Source organism: Octopus sinensis, linkage group LG10 (genome assembly GCF_006345805.1).
Source record: "Octopus sinensis linkage group LG10, ASM634580v1, whole genome shotgun sequence".
Taxonomy (NCBI): Eukaryota; Metazoa; Mollusca; class Cephalopoda; order Octopoda; family Octopodidae; genus Octopus; species Octopus sinensis.
This window is the reverse complement of record NC_043006.1, coordinates 57,476,615-57,498,120: the sequence shown is the minus strand read 5'-3', so window position 1 is coordinate 57,498,120 and position 21,506 is coordinate 57,476,615. Positions and strand designations below refer to the sequence as shown.

Below are 21,506 nucleotides of genomic sequence, written 5' to 3'. Positions count from 1 at the left end.
CTTTCAGTCCATCTACCATATCCATTCACAAGGCTTTCATCGGCTTAGGACTATAGAAGACCCAAAGAGCCACACAGTGAGATTGAACCCAAGATCATGTTTCTGAAGCAAAGTCTGCACCTAAAAATAGTGATAGAATTTTTTTATGGGATTCAGCCAAAAAGGTTCCAAAGCAAATTTTTTTGCAGCTTCAGCATCCTTTCTAACAGAGATGTTAAATCCATAAGACAAAAGGATTCAGTTAACAAAGAATTGTGCTTTTATACCCTAATTTACATTAGATACTGTTTGGAATTCTCATCTATTCCTTTTTCTGCATATTCAACAGTTCTACTTCCGGCCTGTCCCACGCCAAAAGTTAAAATAAGTGCTTCAGTGGTATCTGTGCCATTTGTATGCAACATGCACTGCAACAGCAAACTGTCAGATTATTTTCAGGTTCTGCCACACTCAACAAGGAAATTGTAACTACTAAATGTCAGTAGCCATTTCACTGAAAGGTCACTTTGAGGAATTAAATTTCTGATTCTTTTAGTGCTGTGCAGCTAAATAGCATATTGAAAAAGTATATGGTTGTTATTTTGGAATTTTATGATCTAAATCCTGCATGACAGTCTTAAGACCTTTTGTTAGTAATGTATATATAAAGAAATTAAAATGCTTGAACCAAAGTCCTTTACATTTCCTACATATATGAATTTAAAAGCATTGCTAATACTCTTTACTCTTTTACTTGTTTCAGTCATTTGACTGTGGCCATGCTGGAGCACTGCCTTTAGTTGAGCAAATCGACCCCGGGACTTATTCTTTGTAAGCCTAGTACTTATTCTGTCAGTTTCTTTTGCTGAACCGCTAAGTTACGGGGACGTAAACACAGACACACAAACACACACACATATATATACATATATACGACGGGTTTCTTTCAGTTTCCGCCTACCAAATCCACTCACAAGTCTTTGGTCCGCCTGAGGCTATAGTAGAAGACACTTGCCCAAGATGCCACACAGTGGGACTGAACCCAGAACCATGTGGTTGGTAAGCAAGCTACTTACCACACAGCCACAAAATTAATAAAAAAGAGAATAAAACAATAAATTAAAAAAACATATTGTAACAAAGTTTAAAATTTAAATTGGGGTAATATTTATAATAAATAAAACTCAGCAAGAAAAATTTGTCAGAGAAATTATACAATTAAAATAATTCAATTTATAAATATTGACTTGTTTTGAACATGATACAGGGTGCAAATATTGATGAAAGTTGCGTATGGACTAAATGTACATGTTAATTAAAATGTAAAAAAGAACACTTTTGGTGAGTGAGAATGGGAGTTATAATGGATTATATCAACATCGGAAGAATGAAAAGCAAAGCTGACCTTGGTAGAGTCCAATCTCAGAAGGTAAAGGGATTCAATTAAAAGACAAGGAATTCTGTGAGACTTGATTCACACATGGTCTTTAGATCAGCATCCTACCATCTATAGCAAATTTACAATGTCTGATCAATAAGTATTGGGACTGTTGCCATAGTAACGAAGCTAAAGCATGCAGAGTGAAACCGCTTGGCACAGATAAACCTTGAACTCTGCTGTGCATGTGCACTAAGTTTTAACATTCTAGCTCACACTACACACCTTTCTTCCAAGCACTGCTGTAAACAGTGGAAGTGAGCAAGAATGTTAAAACTTAGTGCGCATACACAACAGAGTTCAAGGTCAATTTGTGCCAAGTGGCTTCACTCTCTGTGCTTTAGTTTTGTTACTATAGCAACAGTCTGGATACTTATTGATCAGACTCTATATTTCTCTGTTTTTAAAATTAATTACAAAAGGAGGTTAAAATAAATGATTTGAATGAAATTTCTCGAAGTTAGTCAATTAATGCTAACAGTAACATTTCTTCCATATGTGCAGTAGGAATATTTAGCATGAGTAAAAGTAGACCGAATCACTCTCAGATGCTTCAATACTTGATATTTCAGACAACCATATAAAAGTCACAATGTTAGACATAAAAAGAAGTGAGCAACACAAATAAAACTTCACATTGTTTCTAAAATTTTGCTTTGGCCATTTCAGAGTACCATACAAAATATAAATTTTGAAGGCTAATTCATTCCAAGACAGCCAAGAGAAAATAATTTAAAAGCAGACCAAAGACCAATAGCAATGGTTCAACGTTATTAGATTTTCTCATACTCCAAACATAGAGAATGAAGGCAGAATGGTTAAAAAGAGAGAAAAGACAACAGTTTTTCAAAGAAGGAACAAATAAGTTTCCATCTATCTTGGCATTGTGTCAACTAAATCAACTGGTGCTTCTTTCCTCATAAATTACTGATGATTAATTAGATTTTGGAAAATAAGTCTGCTGCATTCTGTGACTCCTTATAGAGAAGAAGACCTGAAAAGAGAAAAAAAATTAAGATCAGAAAAGTACTATTTACCAGCAACTGCACATGCATTGCTAAAACTGCATCCAGGGACAAGGTTTCCATTTCAAAGTTAGTGGATGCTTTGAAACTCTTGTCAACTGATGGCCTCCTGCAGGGCTCCAGTAGAGCCCACAGTGGCTAACTGCTTATGTCTATGCACAGGCAGTTGACTGGTTGGTAAATGGCTATATTTGCAATGTCTTCTTTGCATATTTTCCTGTAGGCACTGACCCCAAACCCATCTTGACGAACTCAAAAGTAAATAAACAATCAACCGTTTAGTATTTATATTACTCAGTCAAATATAACATTTGTTTATTCACATTGTTTGCTATTAATCATGCATTATCTCATAGCTTTGAGATTTCAATGATGTGATTATTTATTTTTTTAAATGACATTGTAGGGTAGGTAAAAAAGGCCAAATCTGGCCAGTTTAAACATAAGAAATGTAGAATATTTGGACCTGATATTTTACCACTATATCCTGCCCTATGTAATGCTGAGTTATATTTTTCACCATGTCTATTAAATATCTCTTCATTCGAAGATAAGTTAGAAATTCTTTTACTTATGCTAAGTAGTAGTGGTTTTTTAATTTGTGGAGGGTGATTACTAGAATTATTTATATACCTTAAATAGGAATTTTATAAAATAAAGCATAAATATTGTGGCTTAACTTCAGCTTGGACGGAAAAATTGAATTTGTTTGTATTATGAGAATGTATGCAATGATAACCATATTCTAACTGTATGTTATATGTATGTATATTTGTATACATATATATGTATGAATATATATATATATATATATATAAAGTGAGATAGGGGTTATGAGTGTAACCCACTATATTCCAGTATATAGATTTGATTAACTGTAACCTTATGTGTATGTATATTATTATGTATATACTTATATATATGTATATGTAGGTGTATATACACTTATATGTATATATGCTTATTCTTGTATATGTGTACCTTCTTTAATATTCATATTTGCATTTTATATCTTTATAATCTCTGACGAGGCCTTGAGATATATATATAAGTAACTCATTTTTAATTACATATTACCTCAATACATCTGACTAATATGAGCATAATGAGATACTATTATCTACAGGCTGAAACAGCTGTAAGATCCATTTTATATGTATTATTCTTATGGTATTATTTTACTTATTGATGTAAATTGTTTTATTCTGTATTATTCTGTTGGATTTGGATGTTCCTATTTAATCTAAATAATTAGTTAATAAATTATATGAATTTGTATTATCTGGTAGTTGATGATTGAAAGAAATCTATTCCTCCATTGCTAGCATGGAGAACGGACGTTAAACAATGATGATGATGATGATGATTATATATATATATATATATATATATATATTTATATATATATATGTATATATTTATTCTTGTATCGTAATTTTCTATGTTAGAATATATCATAATATGTATGGTATAGTGAAGATTACTATAAATATAATTATATTGTTATTGTTGATTAACATAATTACAATAATAATAATAATATAAATATTGATATTAATAACAGTATTTTTATTAATAATAATTGATTGTTATTTATCTGGTCATAAGCATAGATGTGTTATAATATTGTTATTATTGATAAACATAATAATAATCATAATCATAATAATAATATTATTATTATGAATAATTAATTTTTATTTATCTGTCCATTAGCATAGACGTGTTTATATGTTCCAATGTATTTATATATGTATATGACGTATGGTATATCTACTTGAACCTATTGTTTAATTATGTTTATTTATGTATTTTACGCATGTATATAGTATATACACTTTGCTTATGTATGTATATGTGTGTATATATGTATATGTCTATATGGATATTTGTTTATTTTTTTATATATATTAAATAATACATGTATCATGTTTAATGTATTAATATTAATATTTTTAAAGTTCCTTATAACCTCTGACGAGGTCTATGGTTATATATATAAGTACCCTATTTTTAAATGCCTACAACCTCAGTATGTTGACACCTATAGGCAATGAAAATAAAATTATCTACTTTTAGCCATAGGCTGAAACAGCTGTAAGAAGTGTTTTTAATGATTTCTTTAGTTTATATTATGACTTTTATAATTTGTATTCTTGTCTTATATCTTTGATGTTCTCATTTTGTTAAATGAATAAATAATCTAACATTCTAATATCCGAAAGTTGATGAACAAACTAAATTTGTTTCTCCATTTTCTTATTTGTATTATAGATTTAAGGTAAAAATATTTCTTTACCTTCACCCGTTTAATACAATAAATGAGTTAATTGAATTGCAATTAAAAACATTCATGTATTAAGAATCTGGGTACTGTACAAACAGTATATTGGATAAATGCTATCCCATAGTGGGTTACACCCATAACCCCTATCTTATTTTGTATATATATATATATAAAAACAATAACACAGATGGGTTTAGGTTCACTACAGCTGTTTCAGACGTGTTCTTTATTGATGAACAAAAGTGTTACGTTATGCAAAAAAACGTTTTCTTCAGATGAATAATAAAGGGAAAATTTAACACTTAGAGCACAGTGAAAGACAACCCTACCAACCAGGTTATGGCTGGGAGTGAATAGCAGAAACTATTCCTATGTTTATATTAATGAACTTATTAGAGGACACAGAATAAGGGAATAAATAAATACACACACAGATATATATATATATATATATATATATATATATATATATGTATGTGTATATATATATATATATATATATATATATATATATGTATGTATACATATATATATATATATATGTATGTATACATATATATATATATATATATATATGTATGTATACATATATAACATATATATATATATATATGTATGTATACATATATATATATATATATATATGTATGTATACATATATATATAATATATATGTATGTATACATTATATATATATTATATATATGTATGTATACATATATAATATATATATATATATATGTATGTATACATATATATATATATAATATATATATATATATAATATATATATATATATTATATATTATATATATGTATGTATACATATATATATATACTAGCAGTATCGCCCGGCGTTGCTCGGGTTTGTAAGGGAAATAATTATATAAGCATTTTTAGAGATGTAAAGTATAATAGCCATCTCAATATGGCTAACCACAAAGGGGGAGGGGTGTTACTGTAGCTTTTTACGTTCTGAGATTTAATAATAAATTTTAGAGAGTTACTTCCCTTATATATGTCAAAAATGGATTAAAAATGGGAAAAATTGATGGTAAATTTTTTTTAAATCGTAGACTCATCGTAGACGCACGCTAATACCCAGACGGTCTCGATATGAATCACGACTATAAGATACCTGGTTTTGGTTAAACTGCACCGCAAAATGTGGGAGTAGTTAGGAATCTAAATCGTAGGAGACAGACACACAACCTCACTTTTATATATAAAGATTTCCTCTATTTACATAATATTGAGGTCTCTTTCTTTCTTTTTTTATCTTACTGTTTTTACCAATATACATATATATATATATATATATATATATATATATATAATATATATATAGTTACAGAGATGTACTTGCATAGCAAGTGACTTGATCTGAGATCGTGTGCTGGAACGAAAACAGTTGCAGCGTTGAAGGTGTTTATAAGCCATTTAAGAAACACCGTTAGATTCACTTCAACATTTAAATTTAATTTGTCAAAATATTTTCGTCGCTTTGAGACCGCGACCTGTTAGCACGATATTTTTGTCAGTGAACATGTCGCGGTCTCAAAGCGAGGAAAATATTTTGGCAAATTAAATTTAAATGTTGAAGTGAATCTAACGGTTTTTGTGTGTTTCTTAAATGGCTTACAAACACTTTCCACGCTGCAATATATATATACACACATATATATATATATATATGTATGTATGTATGTAAGTGTGTATATGTGTATGCATGTATGTGTGTGTGTGTGCGTGTCTGTGCTTGTGATTGTCCTCCACCACTGCTTGACAACGAATGTTGGTTTGTTTACATCCCTGTCACCTAGTGGTTTGACAAAGGAAACAGATAGAATAAGTACAATGCTTACAAAAATAAAACTGGAGTTGATTCATTAAACTACAATTCTTCAAGGCATTGCCCCAGCATGGCCACAGACCAATGGCTGGAAAAAGCAGAAGAATAAAAGAATACATTCTCTGCTTTGGTCTTATGTTCAAGGCATGAGAAAGCTTGAGTTTACATGAGAAGGCCTAACAGACCTGGTAGAAACAGCAGCCAAATCTCCCTCAAATCACACCTTACTGTCTTATGTATGTATATATATATGAGCCAATGAGGGGGACCTCTACATGGTAGCTAGACCTGGTAGAAATAGCAGCCAAATTTCCCCCAAATCACACCTTACTGTCTTATCTATGTATATATGTATGTATGAGCCTATGAGGGAGACCCCTACATGGCAGCTAGACATGGTAGAAATAGCAGCCAAATCTCCCTCAAATCACACCTTACTGTCTTATGTATGTATATATATATATATATACAAGCCACTACGGTTATTTAATGTAAAGTCTTCCTCAAATCACTCTCGCTATTTACTCTCTTCCAAGGACATTTTCACTCACTCTTATCTCTCAGCTTCCCATACATTTTACTCATGTATCTATCAGCGTCATAAACAGAAACAAATATTACATCGCCATCGCCATCGCATTCTATTTTCTACCTGTCAACACACAGTGAATTAGTTTCACTTTATTCGTTGCACACTGTGTGTGTGCGTTTGCGTGTGCTGTAAACCAGACTAAGAAAAGCATTTGACATACACACCAGAATGTGAGTTTTCTGTAAGTTTTGCTTAATTGGAGTTTAAATTTTAAAAACTGGACCTGGCATGACCCGATGCATTCTACTCTTAAAAATGCTAGGTAAATTGTAATTGAAGAAATCCTATATTGTAGATTTCTATAAGTGACAAAGGGAGGCAGATAAAATCTGCCTTTTATAATAAGATATATATATATATATATGTATGTATACATATATATATATATACACATACATATATAAGGTCTGATCAATAAGTATCCGGTCTGTTGCTATAGTAACAAAGCTAAAGCATGCAGAGCGAAACTGCTAGGCAAAGATTGACTTTGAACTCTGCTGTGCATATGCACTAAGTTTTAACATTCTAGCTTACTTCCATTGTTTACAGCCATGCTTGGAAGGAAGGTGTGTAGTGTGTGATTGCTGCATTGACCATGACAGAGAAAGTGGTCATGGCAACACTTGCTCAGAGGCCTATGCAAAGTTGCAGAAAGTGTATGAGCCACACACAAATGTATGAGTGGTTCAGACGTTTCCAAGATAGCCAAAAAAATGTTAAAATCAACTAACTTTCTGGGAGACTCGCAACTAGCAGAACTGAGAAAAACATCGCAGACGTACATGCAGCTTTGAGGGGAAATCGTCAAATCACCATACATGAGTTATGAGAGGAGTGGAGGTTAGTTATGGTTCAGTTCAGTCCATTATCACTGAAGATTTGGGTATGAGATGCATGTTGGCCGAGTTTGTTCCAAAACTGCTTTCAGCTGATGAAAAAGACACTCAGGTTTCAGTTGCACAAGATCTCTTTGATTTTGTCGAGAATGATGGAAACTTTTTGAAAACTTTGCGTAGACCTCTGAGCAGGTATCGCAAAGCTTTCGGCAAAATTTGATGCAGATTCTTTGCTCTACCTTCGGTGTCATGGTCAATGCGATGATCACACGCTACACACCCTCCTTCTAAACAGTGGAAAAGAGCTAGAGCTTTAAAACTTAGTGTGCATGCACAGCAGAGTTCAATGTCAATCCGTGCCAAGCTGCTTCACTCTTCATGCTTTAGCTTCATTACTATGGCAACAGTCTGGATACTTATTGATCAGACCATGCACAGATATATGTGTGTGTATATATGTATATGTATATATATATATATATATATGTTGGCCTGCTCGCTTAGCCAGTGGGGTGGTGTCATTTGAAGGCTAATACAATGCGAAGCGCATTGTGACCAGCGATGTGTAGCAACATCTGATAGCCTGGTCGGTTACGGTGATCACGGTGATATATATGTATATGTGTGTATATATATATATATATATATATGTATATGAGTATATATATATCTATATATATATATATATGCTGCTGAGCTGCTGAGACCCCCTTCATTCATGACTGACCATGGGATTGCACCTAGAAAGTTACCCTCCCAGGTACAAGTCCGGGCAAGGTTGTTTATGGAAGACCAGCAGTCACCCATGCATACTCCATGCCACCGATGTTATCCAAGGGAAAGGCAACGGCCGATACAGCTTGGCACCTATGATGTCGCAACTCATTTCTGCAGCTGAGTGAACTGAAGCAACGTGAAATAAAGTGTCTTGCTCAAGAACACAACAAGCAACCCGGTCCGGGATTCAATCTCACAACCTCACAATCATAAGTTCTGAGCCATGCACCTTCATATATATATATATGTGTGTGTGTGTGTGTATGTATGTGTGTGGGGAGCATGTGTGTGTATAATTAATGTAACTTAGATTGAAACAAAATTAAAAACCTTACCTTGGAAACATGTGAGCAAAATGCTTCTGCCATTTTAAAAGAGCTTTTGTGGTTCTTTGATTTATATTTAGCATAGACCTATGGGTAAAATATAGGAAATTAAAGCAAACAATTATAAAACTTTAATTATATTAATATTTCTCAATGTCCTAAATATTGATATCTTACAGTTTTATCATTTTGTTTTTGTTACATGAGAGTTTTTTTCCACCATAAATCAACTGTAATTTCAATGTGAATTTCTTACTATCTCCTTAGTTATTTCATAAAGAAATACTACCTTGTTGAGGAATGGGTAAGGATTGGCAACAAGAAAGGGATCTGGGTGTAGAAAATCTGCCTCAGTAAACTCCATCTGACCCATGCAAACAAAGAAGAGTGGATGTTAAAACGATGAAGATAATATTCAATTACAAATGTTTAAACTAATTTTGCTAACAATTTTAGAATTATAGCATTTCTTGAAAATAAATAAATATTTTTGTAAGGTGATGAACTGGCAGAATCGTTAGCACACCAGACAAAATGCTTAGTGACATTTTATCCATAGGCATCATATATATATATATATATGGGGCAGCGAGCAGGCAGAATCGTTAGCACGCTGGGCGAAATGCTAAGAGGTATTTTGTCTGCCGTTACATTCTGAGTTCAAACTCCACCAAAGTTGACTTTGCCTTTCATCCTCCAGTTACGCACTGGTGTCGATATAATCGACTTAATCCGTTTGTCTGTCCTTGTTTGTCCTCTCTGTGTTTAGCCCCTTGTGGGTACTAAAGAAATAGGTATTTCGTCTGCCACTACATTTGAGCTCAAATTCCGCCGAGGTCGACTTTGCCTTTCATCCTTTCAGGGTCGATAAATTAAGTACCAGTTACGCACTGGGGTTGATGTAATCGACTTAATCCCTTTGTCTGTCCTTGTTTGTCCCCTCTATGTTTAGCCCCTTGTGGGCAATAAAGAAATAAGAATCGTTAGCATGCCAGACAAAATACTTAGTGTCATTTCATCCATCTTCACGTTCAAATTCTGCCAAGGTCAACTTAGCCTTTCATCTCTTCAGTAAGTAACAGTTGAATATTAGAGTTGATGTAACCAACTTACCCCTCCCCTAAAACTGCTGGCAGTGCCAAAATTTCAAACCAATAAATTTAAGGGTTAAAAACTTACTTAGTAGGAACATAATATCTGCTGAAGCATTCATGCCATATATCTGATTGTCTACAAATAGAAAGAAAAAAAGAATAGAATTCACATGATTAAAAAAAAAAAAGGTTTAGCTTAATTATTACAAGCATCACTAAGGTCTTAAAAGAAATATGTTGTTTCCTGTATGTGTAAAAATAAACCATCCTCATCTTTTAACGTCTTCCATGCTGGCATAAGTCGGACAGTTTGACCAGAGTTGGCAAGCCAGAGAGCTGCACCAGGTTCCAGTCTGATTTGGCTTGGTTTCTATGACTGGATGCCCTTCCTAACGCCAACCACTTTACACTGTGTGTTAGGTGCTTTTAATGTGCCACTAGCACAAGAGCTTTATTTCAATGGAACTGGCACTGGACTCTTGCAGGCCAATCTTCTTTGCCAAGGGATGTAGCCTTCTGTTGATTCTGTACTCACTGTAACCTACTCAGAATAAAATTCTCAGTATAAGTGAGTGGACTGTAAATAACGCTGACAACAGAGCTGGGTATACTATAAACCCAACAAACAAAGCTGGGTGAACTGTAAACCTAATACAGCGTTGGGCGGATTGTAAACCTAAGAGAAAAATTCTCTCTGTTCATGGATTTACATAGTGAATACCTATTTTCATTTTATTTCTCCTCCCTTTCTAGACATAACAAACGACAATAACTATCACTTATGAAGACCTTTTCATCCACTCTTACATATGTTTAACCAATCTCTCTCCAATGACCAAATACTCAGCCTATGGAATTCTCACTCGACACTATGTTCCAGTAGCCGGGATATATTCTAGAGAACAGCTGTCAGAGACTATCTAAACCTTTTATTATATAGCTAAATTAAACGTCTTTGTCAAGTCTTACCTAACTGTTTGCTTCTCTTTTCTGCCTCAATATATATATATTAATGCTTGTTTTTATGTTCAGTTATAATAATAAACAATTTTACATTAATCTGATGAGTTGCTTTATACTTTTGAAGAGTTCAAACTTATTATTCTTACACAAGAATGTTGTTGACAGAGATTTGAAGTTTCAGCCAAAATTTCAAAGCCACTCTACTCTTTTACTTGTTTCAGTCATTTGACTGTGGCCATGCTGTAGCACCACCTTTAGTCGAGCAAATCAACCCCAGGACTTATTATTTGTAAGCCTAGTACTTATTCTATCGGTCTCTCTTGCCGAACCGCTAAGTTATGGGGACGCAAACAAACCAGCATTGGTTGTCAAGAGATGCTGGGGGAACAAACACAGAGACACAAACATATACACATACATATATATGATGGGCTTCTTTCAGTTTCCATCTACCAAATCCACTCACAAGGCTTTGGTCAGCCCGAGGCTATAGCAGAAGACACTTGCCCAAGGTGCCACACAGTGGGACTGAACACAGAACCATGTGGTCCATAAGCAAGCTACTTACCACATAGCCACACCTTGTCAACAATATTCTTCTATAATATATATATATCATCATCATCATCATTTAACGTCCGCTTTCCATGCTAGCATGGGTTGGACGGTTCAACTGGGGTCTGGCAAGCCCGAAGGCTGCACCAGGCCAGTCAGATCTGGCAGTGTTTCTACAGCTGGATGCCCTTCCTAACGCCAACCACTCCGAGAGTGTAGTGGGTGATTTTATGTGCCACCGACACAGGTGCCAGACGAGGCTGGCTGACAGCCACGCTCGGATGGTGTTTTCTTATGTGTCACCGACACAATTGCCAGACGAGGCTGGCGGACGGCCACATATATTATCTATTCACACATGGCATATGCCCAAACGCAAACCTGGAAGTACATATAATACTACTACTGGGGAGTACAGGGCAAATCTGAAGGTGCCCACCCCCACCCATCACCACTTGACAACTGGTATTGATGTTTAAATTCCTGTGATCTAGCAATTCAGCAAGTACTAGGATTTAAAAAAACATAAGTCCTGGGGGCGATTTGTTCTACGAAAACTCTTCGAGGCAGCACTCTTGTATAGCTGCAGTCAAATGACAGAAACAAGTATGAATGAGGTCGTTGCCAGTGCTGCTGGACTGGCTCCTGTGCAGGTGGCACATAAAAAGCACCATTTGAGCATGGCCGTTGCCAGTACCGCCGACTGGCCCTCGTGCTGGTGGCACATAAAAGCACCCACTACACTCTCGGGGTGGTTGGCGTTAGGAAGGGCATCCAGCTGTAGAAACTCTGCCAGATCAGATTCTGGTGCAGCCATCTGGTTCGCCAGACTTCAGTCAAAATCATCCAACCCATGCTAGCATGGAAAGCAGACGTTAAACGATGATGATAATGATGATATATATATATATATCTAGAGAGAGAGAGAGAGGAGAGACAGACAGACAGAGACAGAGAGAGAGACATTTTAAAAAAGGGTGAGGAGTAGAAATCCAAGCTGAAATAAACACACATACCCTCAAATTGTATTCATCCAGTGTTATTTTGAAAAGACTTGTTGAACTTTTAGAAATCATTCATAAATCTGCATTGCTAACATAAGTGTACATATGTGTGTGTGTGTAATTCGTTCTTATCATACTCCACCATCTCTCATCACTTTACATAAACTCATCAAACTCTCCAATTCTTCCACAGTTAAGAAGCCTCTTTAGATCCTTTACTCTTGAAAGGAGTCATGGAATTACAAAACACACACACAATACATTCTGTAAAATGATTGGAGTTAGGAAGAGTATGAAGCCATTGAAACCATGTGAATATAGACATTAGAACAAGACACAACCTTCCAAATCATCTAATCCTGTCACACTGTGATTAATATGTAGAATACCCTTAGTAATAGGTCTGGGGCTAAACTAACGATTTCTGTGTATGTGTATACATAATGTGGATATTTTCTGTTTGGGTGCACCTGTGGAAATTATAAAGTTTAGTGGAAATTTAAAAAATTTGGTGTATTGATTTAATTTTCCACACTGAATATCAGGAGATGGCTCATTTTTTCCCCAGAAAATTTTTTTAAAAAAGTTCAGTCAGAAAATGGGATTGGAAGCTGTTATTTTGTATGTTGACAGCACATGTTGTCAACAGTAAACAAATGAAATATTGGAGGAATTCTACTTTACACATGCCATATAACCCCTCATAACTTTTTTTATTTTTTGGAATTAAAAAAAAAATTTTTGTGAATTAGTATTCTACACATGGGAATTCATGCGATTATGCAAAAAAAATTTGTGCGTGATTTAAGGCCTATTTAGCTGTTATTTTTAGCACATCTTATACCACATGTTTCAAGCATTTAATAAGCAACAAAAAGAACATGTGGTGAACAGTTTGGCTTGTTACTAAGGAACAGGCACCTATATGACTATGGCTTTCGATTGGCTAAAATTACCCAAAATTTGCAAACTTTAAAAGCTATTAACTCTTTCTCTATTGATTTATGGTCAAAATGAATTTTATATCAATGATTACTCTAGAAAACTACATCAATAGGCCAAATCTAAAATCGATTAGAACAAAAATTGAAGAAATGGCAGCCAAACAGAAAAGATCCCATACTGCTAGTAGCAAACATGTGTATTGGTAGCTAAGTATTTGAATGATCTCCCTTACAAGAAGGATTATAGAGTAACCTTCCTTTACTAAATTTCTCGAAGCATCTGTGTCACGAGACATGATTCTTAATTATTCAAGAAGCTTAGCATTTCCCTTGGAAGTTTCTACAATGTCTAGTGTTCCATTAATAAAAACAGCTTGCTAAGCCTGCTCTTTGCTTCTTAGTCAATTAGACTTAGAGCCATTCACGTCATTTCTGTGTCCATCTATTTCTCTACACCACACGATTGAAAACTTTCATTTAGTTGTTATTTCTACATTTTCTATCTCTGAACTTTCTTGCATAGATTATTTCATTAAATTAGATTCTACATATTGATTCTATGCATCATCATCGACCAGTAAATAAAATATATTCTTATGTAGTAAATATATATGTCTTGAATGTATTCTTCATCTCTATATGAACTCTTGTAATAATATACACGCAGCCACATCAACACCTGGTACTGACTATATATAATCACTACACATGCTAGAAATAGCATCTGTATTTCTTGTGAATACATGAATTTTATTAAAACTCACAGCTCCTCTGGAATGTGTAATGTAAGCGTACATGTGCAACAGAGTGCAAGTGTATTGAGAAAGAAGTTAGGCATAAGAGGTATTAAATGCAGTGTGCAAGAGTGGTGATTATGCTGGCTTGGTATTATGATGCAAATGGATGCTGACAGCTCCATAAAGAAGTGCAGATGACTCAATGTGGATGGAACCCGTGGAAGAGGCAGACCCAGGAAAACATGGGACAAAGTATTGAAAGACAACATCAGGATGCTAAAAATTTCAGACAAGATGACTTAGGACCGAGATGCTTGACATCTTGCTGTACTCAAGAAGACCCATCCCTCCACAGCAGAAGTGTTAAGGCTGCTGCCCCTGGTGAAGAGCCAGCAAGAGTCCTGTGCCGGTGCCACCTAAAGTGGAGTACATAGGTCTGCTGGATCAGAACTTGAAGAACTTTTTTCTAACCGAGAAATCCTCCACGCAGTCAATTCATCTATCAGAAATAACAATGGTTAATGTAAAAAATATAGTGCAATGGGTGTAAAAAAATGTGTGGAAAACGAATATGAAAAAAAATGTACGCTGACGACCCTGGGGGTGGGGAGGGGACTTTCGGAAAATTCACAAGATCCAATTTTTCCGTCATAACTTCCGGTAAAATGAATATATATTGATTTATTTTTACGGAATCCCATGTTTTTGGTTATGGAGGATCCATTACTGAAAAAATTTTTTCGTGTCTTGTCCTTACCTGCGAAATGCAGAGTAGCCAAAACAGGGACAACTGAAGAAGGGGAATATTCCTTGTGTTGTATGTCTTGTACTCTGGTTTTTTGTTGTTTGAAAAAAAGTCCGTTTCCATGTTTTTGTTTTTATGTTTTCCGTTCTCATTGTGTCCTGTACCCATATATGCATATGTTTATATATTATTTGGTTATATATATATATATATATATATAACCCTCCCTGCAGTAATACGACAAAGTAATTCATGTGAAATTAAAGTTTTTTTTTTTTTTTAAGCTTTCCTTTTTAAACTTTTTTTTTCCCCGAAATATGTAGCAAAATACGAAGATACGATTCTGAAAAAAAATTGTTTGTAAAATTCCAATTTTTCAACAAGGAAAAAGATAAAGTATACCCTCAGGCCTTCAAGCAGGTTATGCACATGCTAGAAATAACAGCCAAATCTCACAAAACTGCGATAACATAATAAAATTTTGAAAATGCGATTTTTGAAAATTTTTTTTCAGAATCGGATCTTCCATAACCAAAAACGAGGGATTCTGTAAAAAAATAAATCACTATATATCCATTTTACCCGAATTTATGACGGAAAAATCGGATCTTGTGAATTTTCCGAAAGTCCCGTTTCTACCCCCCAGGATCATCAGCGCGCATTTTTTTAAATATTCGTTTTCCACACACTTGCTTGTACCCCACAGACTGGTTTATTATTTTACTTTTTGTTCCCGGGTGGGTGAAGGTAATAGTAACTGAATGACCGAAACGAATAGGTAAATATTTAACAAGACAACACGTGCTCACAGAAATTACCCAGTAATTTGTTGACAAAATTCGAGTCAAAATGAAAGATAGCCAATTATTGTTTTCCTTTTTAGACACCATCGTTATATTATTGAATTAAAATAATTGACAGGGCCGTCTCAACAGCATAGGCTCCTGAACAAATCAATGCACTGGGCCCCACTGTATTTATATATTGAGAGCAAACCACAACAATATTGATCACAAATGGTCCCCTAGACCATGAGGCCTCAGTAGACAACACTACTATTTTTCTATGTTAAAGTTTTCGGAAGAAAAATTTTATGAATGAAAATATATACTTGTTTTTCAGGGTACAGTAAAGTAGTAAAAAGCTTTGAAAGTTGAAATTTCTGAAGAAAAAAAAAAGATTCAAGAACTGTAATCTCAGTATGGATCATTTCGGTTAGACACAGCAAATCCGATATTTTTGAAAATTTCTATACAGAAATTTACAAATCGTAATACCCGTTGTTAAAAACATGAACCCGGAAAAATAAAAAAAATAAAAAGAGGTAGTGGTGGTGGGGGATTTCGATACCTCCAACAAAAAATATTTAAAATGTTTTGGCTGTGTAAGTGCCACTATTCAACGAAAAGCTTCGGCACATCATAATTCTCATGCCGGTGTCTTGATGTTAACACTTGGATTTTAAAATGAAAATAAAATAAAATGAAATACTTTACTTTTCCTTGTTCAGGTCAAAGTTTCCGTCCAGCTTTTCGTTAATCACCGTCGGTGGAGTACAGAAACCACTTCTGCTAATGGAAGGGTTTACTTCAATGATAGTTGGGGGAGTACAGAACTGACTCTTGTCAGAACCTTCATCGTTTGTATCAACATCAGAAATATTATCGCTGCCATCTGAATCCGAAACATCTAGATCCATAACGGTTGGTGGTTCACAGAACATACTTTTGTTACGCGACACGACCGATCCCACCATATTGCCATTAGGTAAAGGACTCGGGAAAATATCTTTTACACGTCCATTCGATTTTCGCGCTGTTTTTGATTTTCTCGCAAGGCGGGTAGAGGTGCCTTTTGTAGACTTTGAACATTTTCTCTTGGTTACACTCCTTGTTTGATATTTCGGGAATTTTTTGTTAGAGACTACCACTAACTTGCTAGGTTTGCGGCGATTTCTCTTGTTTTTCGTTGTGCGAGACAAGGGTTTATGTGTAGCTTTCCGTTGTGATGGAATATTTGTTCGATCGCTCTCTGTAAACAACTCATTTAAATCGACAACTTCACAATCACTGAATGTACGGTCAAATCGACTGAATATCGACTCGAATTTTTTCCGTTGTATATTCCCGTTCGCCTTCAGACATTTCGCCAAGTCCATAGTAACTGAACTCGGTAATCGTGGTTGTAAAAAGTACGATTGATCGTTGCTAGTGAATGTTTCAATGTTAGGGTAGAACGATGATGATTTTGTAAAGCGGTGTAAGATGAGTTCAGTGATTGCTGAACTGCGTAGTATCGCATTGTTCATGACAACAGGTTATTGTCGAAGCAGTAGCAAAACCGCTTCATTTGAAATTTGATAAACACTTCGCAACATTGTATTTATATATTGAAAGACTTGTCTTAAAAATTATATAGGCGATCTTTCGTTTGTAGTAATAAACTTCTAATAAATACCGTTTCCTCTCATTTTCTTTTCTTACACATTTCTCTTGTTTATTGCCTTTATATAAATATATATATATATATTATATATATATATATTTGTTATTTATGTATTGGTTTATGTCTATCACTGTTTGAGTTGCATAATAGTGTTGTTTTTATCTCTAATTCATATTTAGAACCGTAAGATTGCCATATATATATATATAAACATTACTTTATATAATTAGGGTCCAGCAAAAAAATTTGCTTTACCACAGTAGAAGAAATAGCTAATTTTTTGGGCTGCTATTTCTAAAAGTTCGGTATGTGGTAAAGCAAATGTTTTTGCTGAACCCTAATTATATAAAGTAATGTTTAAATTTACCATAAATGGTCCTTTTACATACTGAACACTGCTTGGTAAAATTATTAATTACTAATTAATTAATTAATTTTGCCCTTTATTATTATTGACTATATATATATATATTTCAATTTATTTGAACATATTCAATTCTGTACAATATCAAAAGAATTTGATATTGTACAGAATTGAATAAATTCAAATAAATTGATGCCTATACAACAGATTCTCTGGGGCTTTTTTTTCTATTCTTAAATAATTTATATCCATATCAATCAATGCGAAACTAACATCTTTGTTTTTTCACTGATGCTGGATAAAACCGGCGAACTTTGGATGCTAACAACTCTTTAAGAGGATTTCATATCTGATTTAATTGTGTGTGCGTGCGTATATATATATATATATATATATTATATATATATATATATAATATATATATATATATATATATATATATATATTGTTCTTTCTGTTCCTCTTTTTTTTCTTCTACGGCACACCACTTACGAGTGGATGTTACTGATTTTAAGAGTGTTGCGAAAGGCCTGATTGGTGGCCCAAACTTTTGAGTTCTTTTACAAGGCCTAGAAAAACTGATGGGCCGTTGCAATAAGCGAATACGAGAGGGGAAACTTACTATAAACTTACTAGAAATAGCAACCAAATCCCTAGCATGATGTATTGTTTAGGAAATGCATATCTCTTTAATCTTGATTATTATTTACTATTCTCCTTTATTCCTGCATGTGTCTTTTCTTACTGTTCACTTTTGCAGCTTGTTCTAAATTTGGATATCCCTAAATTCTTATTGAAATATTCTTAAATAAAATCAGTTTTATCTTGTAAACTAGAACACTGCTATCGTTTTATTATATTTTTTAAAAGATGACATAAGGTAATGTTGTCCGAAATAGACCGAGTCTAAAAAAGGCGTGGCATCTTAAGCAAATTTTAGGATCTTTACCAAAGCCTGTCTATGGATCTAGTTAAATTGATTCACAAAATAAGCCCCCTTTAAATTTGCTTAGATGGCTTTCAATTTTAGTGTATCGATGCAACTCTGAATTTTGATTACGATCAACAAATTACTTTATCACGTAAATTGGCGATCTTTCGTCTCTAGTAGACCTTTCCGTCGATTTCCGTAAAAAAATTTATTTTTTTTTTACATATGGGCTTGCGGGAACTTTTGAAGTAATATACATACATATACACATACACCGAGTAAAAAATTTCAGTTATCTCTTTCTTTCACACATTACTCTGTCTCTTCACACATACTAACAGAAGCACTTCACTTACACAACATACTGTCTGTCTCCCACACCCCATCAAACACACACATGTACATCAATGCTTCCCATGCACGGTAACTTCAAAAGAACTTCCCTCGTCATACAATCGCTTTCTCTTAGTCTCTTTCGCTCTCATTACTTCAAAAGTTCCCGCAAGCCCATATGTAAAAAAAAAAAAAAAATTTTACGGAAATCGACGGAAAGGTCTACTAGAGACGAAAGATTGCCCGTAAATTAAAGAATCTGATATTTGGAATTAAAGTTGGGAAAATCTGAGTAATTTTAGCCAATCAACAGACAGCGAAGTATTAACAACTTGTTACCATTACAACCGCAAGTTGTCTTGTGTTTCACTTCAGTGCTGCATGTATATGTGTGTGCATGTATGAGTAGATGTTATGTGGAAAGGTATATGTGCGTTCGTGTGTGGGTATATATGTGTGTATGTGGGGTACTAGGTCTGTGGGTAGACCGATCTTACGTTACAGGGATGTTTGCAAAAGGGATACGAAGGCCTGCAACATCAATATTAGCGGTTGGGAGGCAGTTGCCGGCAACTGTGGAGAATGGCGACGTACAGTAAAAGAGGGAATACAAAGGAGTGACAGAGAGAGAGAGGAGAAATGGAAAGAAAGGAAGAGACGTAAACAAGAGACTATGGCACTACAACCAGCCAGGAACAGTCTTCGCTACATTTGCGGTACCTGCCAGAGGGAGTGTTTGTCTAGGATAGGACTACACAGCCACAGCAGGAAATGTATCAGGACATGAAATATAAAAGCCGGACTAGACTTTAAAAAAAAAAAAAAAATGCGCAACTCCATTGACTCCCGAGACAGAAAGGATGCCAATATAATACAATATAATGTGGGGTATATGTGTATGAGGGTGGTATATATGTGCGTTCCTATGTGTATGTTGTGTGTGGGATCTTGTTAAATCGATTCACATGTACATATAAACTTACATATGAATACATGAACTTATATATTAATGATGTACATGACAGGTATACATAATACAGAAATACGCATAAAGTAAACACAGGTAACAGGTCATTTCACAGACGCAAAAGTAAATTTCACAGGGTACAACCTTTAAGTTGACACCGCTAAAAATACACAGGTTTTTCGATTTCTAAACATCTGTAACTTTTCCCCAAATTTTTTCTCCACAAGATCATGGATTCACAACAATAAGAGTGGAAAACTACATCAATATAACCGATTTTCAGATTTTTTACTTCATTTTTTTTAAAAAATGCAGATTCTGTGAATCAATTTAACTAGAATCCAAAGCTCCGTTTTGTCTTGAACTTTACCTGAGAATAATGTAGAGTACACATGTTCGTGAAACTTACACAAATATGTATGTATGAGGATGAAGCATATATATATATATATATATAATATATATATATATTATATATATAATATATATATATATTATATATATACTAGCTTAAGGTGACCCGCTCTACGCGCGGGTAAGAGTGTGGTTGTTATTTTCTGTTGCATCCTTTCGGCACGTAAAAAGCACCATCCGAACGTGACCGATGGCAGCGCCGCCTTGACTGGCTTCAGTGCCGGTGGCACGTAAAAAGCACCAACCGATCGTGGCTGCTGCCAGCGCCCCTACCCCCGTGGCACCTGTGCTGGTGGCACGAAAAAGGCACCCACTACAATCACGGAGTGGTTGGCGTTAGGAAGGGCATCCAGCTGTAGAAACACTGCCAGATCAGACTGGAGCCTGGTGCAGCCTCCTGGCTTCCCAGACCCCGGTCAAACCGTCCAACCCGTGCTAGCACGGGAAAACGGACGTTAAACGATGATGATGATGATTCTCCCTCTTTGTTTCTCTCTTCCTTTCTCTCGGACTCTCCCTCGCTTTCTGTTACTCTCTATCTTTCTCTATCTATCTCTCTCTCCCATTTATAAACAACAAAAGATCTTGAGTAAGTTGAGAAAGAAAGTAGTTTGAAAGATCAATCATAAATATCAGACAGTGACAACGGAAAGGTCTGCTTCAAGGCAGAAAGCAAAACACTAATATTTAAAAGGGACAGACGAACTTGCGAGCTGAAAAAAAAGAATATTGGAAACCAAAGTTTGAAGGGATGGAATCTGAAGATAGTAGAGTCACCATGGCTGGCATTTCTTAACGACGGACAGCAACATAGTGGCAGTTTAATGGCTGGCGTAAAATTTTGAACTTGATGTAAAAGAAAATTCCTAAACACCAAGTTTTGAAGTGATTCTTTCTC

At 34.7% G+C, this 21,506-nt stretch overlaps 1 protein-coding gene across 2 annotated transcripts; it reads right to left on the bottom strand.

Annotated features, from left to right (window-relative positions):
• Nucleotides 1-1,823: 1,823 nt before the first annotated feature.
• LOC115216700 lies at nucleotides 1,824-17,534 on the bottom strand. Of its 2 annotated transcripts, none has more exons than XM_036506708.1 (4): nucleotides 16,651-17,534; nucleotides 10,292-10,342; nucleotides 9,121-9,199; nucleotides 1,824-2,407 (listed from the first exon to the last, which is right to left on the bottom strand). In XM_036506708.1, exons 1-4 carry the CDS (start codon nucleotides 17,460-17,462, stop codon nucleotides 2,396-2,398), a joined length of 954 nt encoding a protein of 317 aa, XP_036362601.1. In that variant the 5' UTR covers nucleotides 17,463-17,534; the 3' UTR covers nucleotides 1,824-2,395. The 2 variants fall into 2 exon arrangements, with proteins under 2 accessions (XP_036362601.1, XP_029642090.2); XM_029786230.2 differs by having other exon boundaries at nucleotides 1,824-2,411; nucleotides 9,122-9,199; nucleotides 16,651-17,533.
• Nucleotides 17,535-21,506: the final 3,972 nt, after the last annotated feature.

Excerpts from the sequence above, each read along its gene's own strand:
- LOC115216700 (XM_029786230.2), bottom strand. The coding sequence starts at position 17,462 with ATGAACAATGCGATACTACGCAGTTCAGCAATCACTGAACTCATCTTA. Across the intron at positions 10,343-16,650 it reads TTTGACCTGAACAAGGAAAA|ACAATCAGATATATGGCATG; the intron begins GTAAAGTATTTC and ends TTCTATTTGTAG. Across the intron at positions 9,200-10,291 it reads AGATATTATGTTCCTACTAA|GTCTATGCTAAATATAAATC; the intron begins GTAAGTTTTTAA and ends TTTTACCCATAG.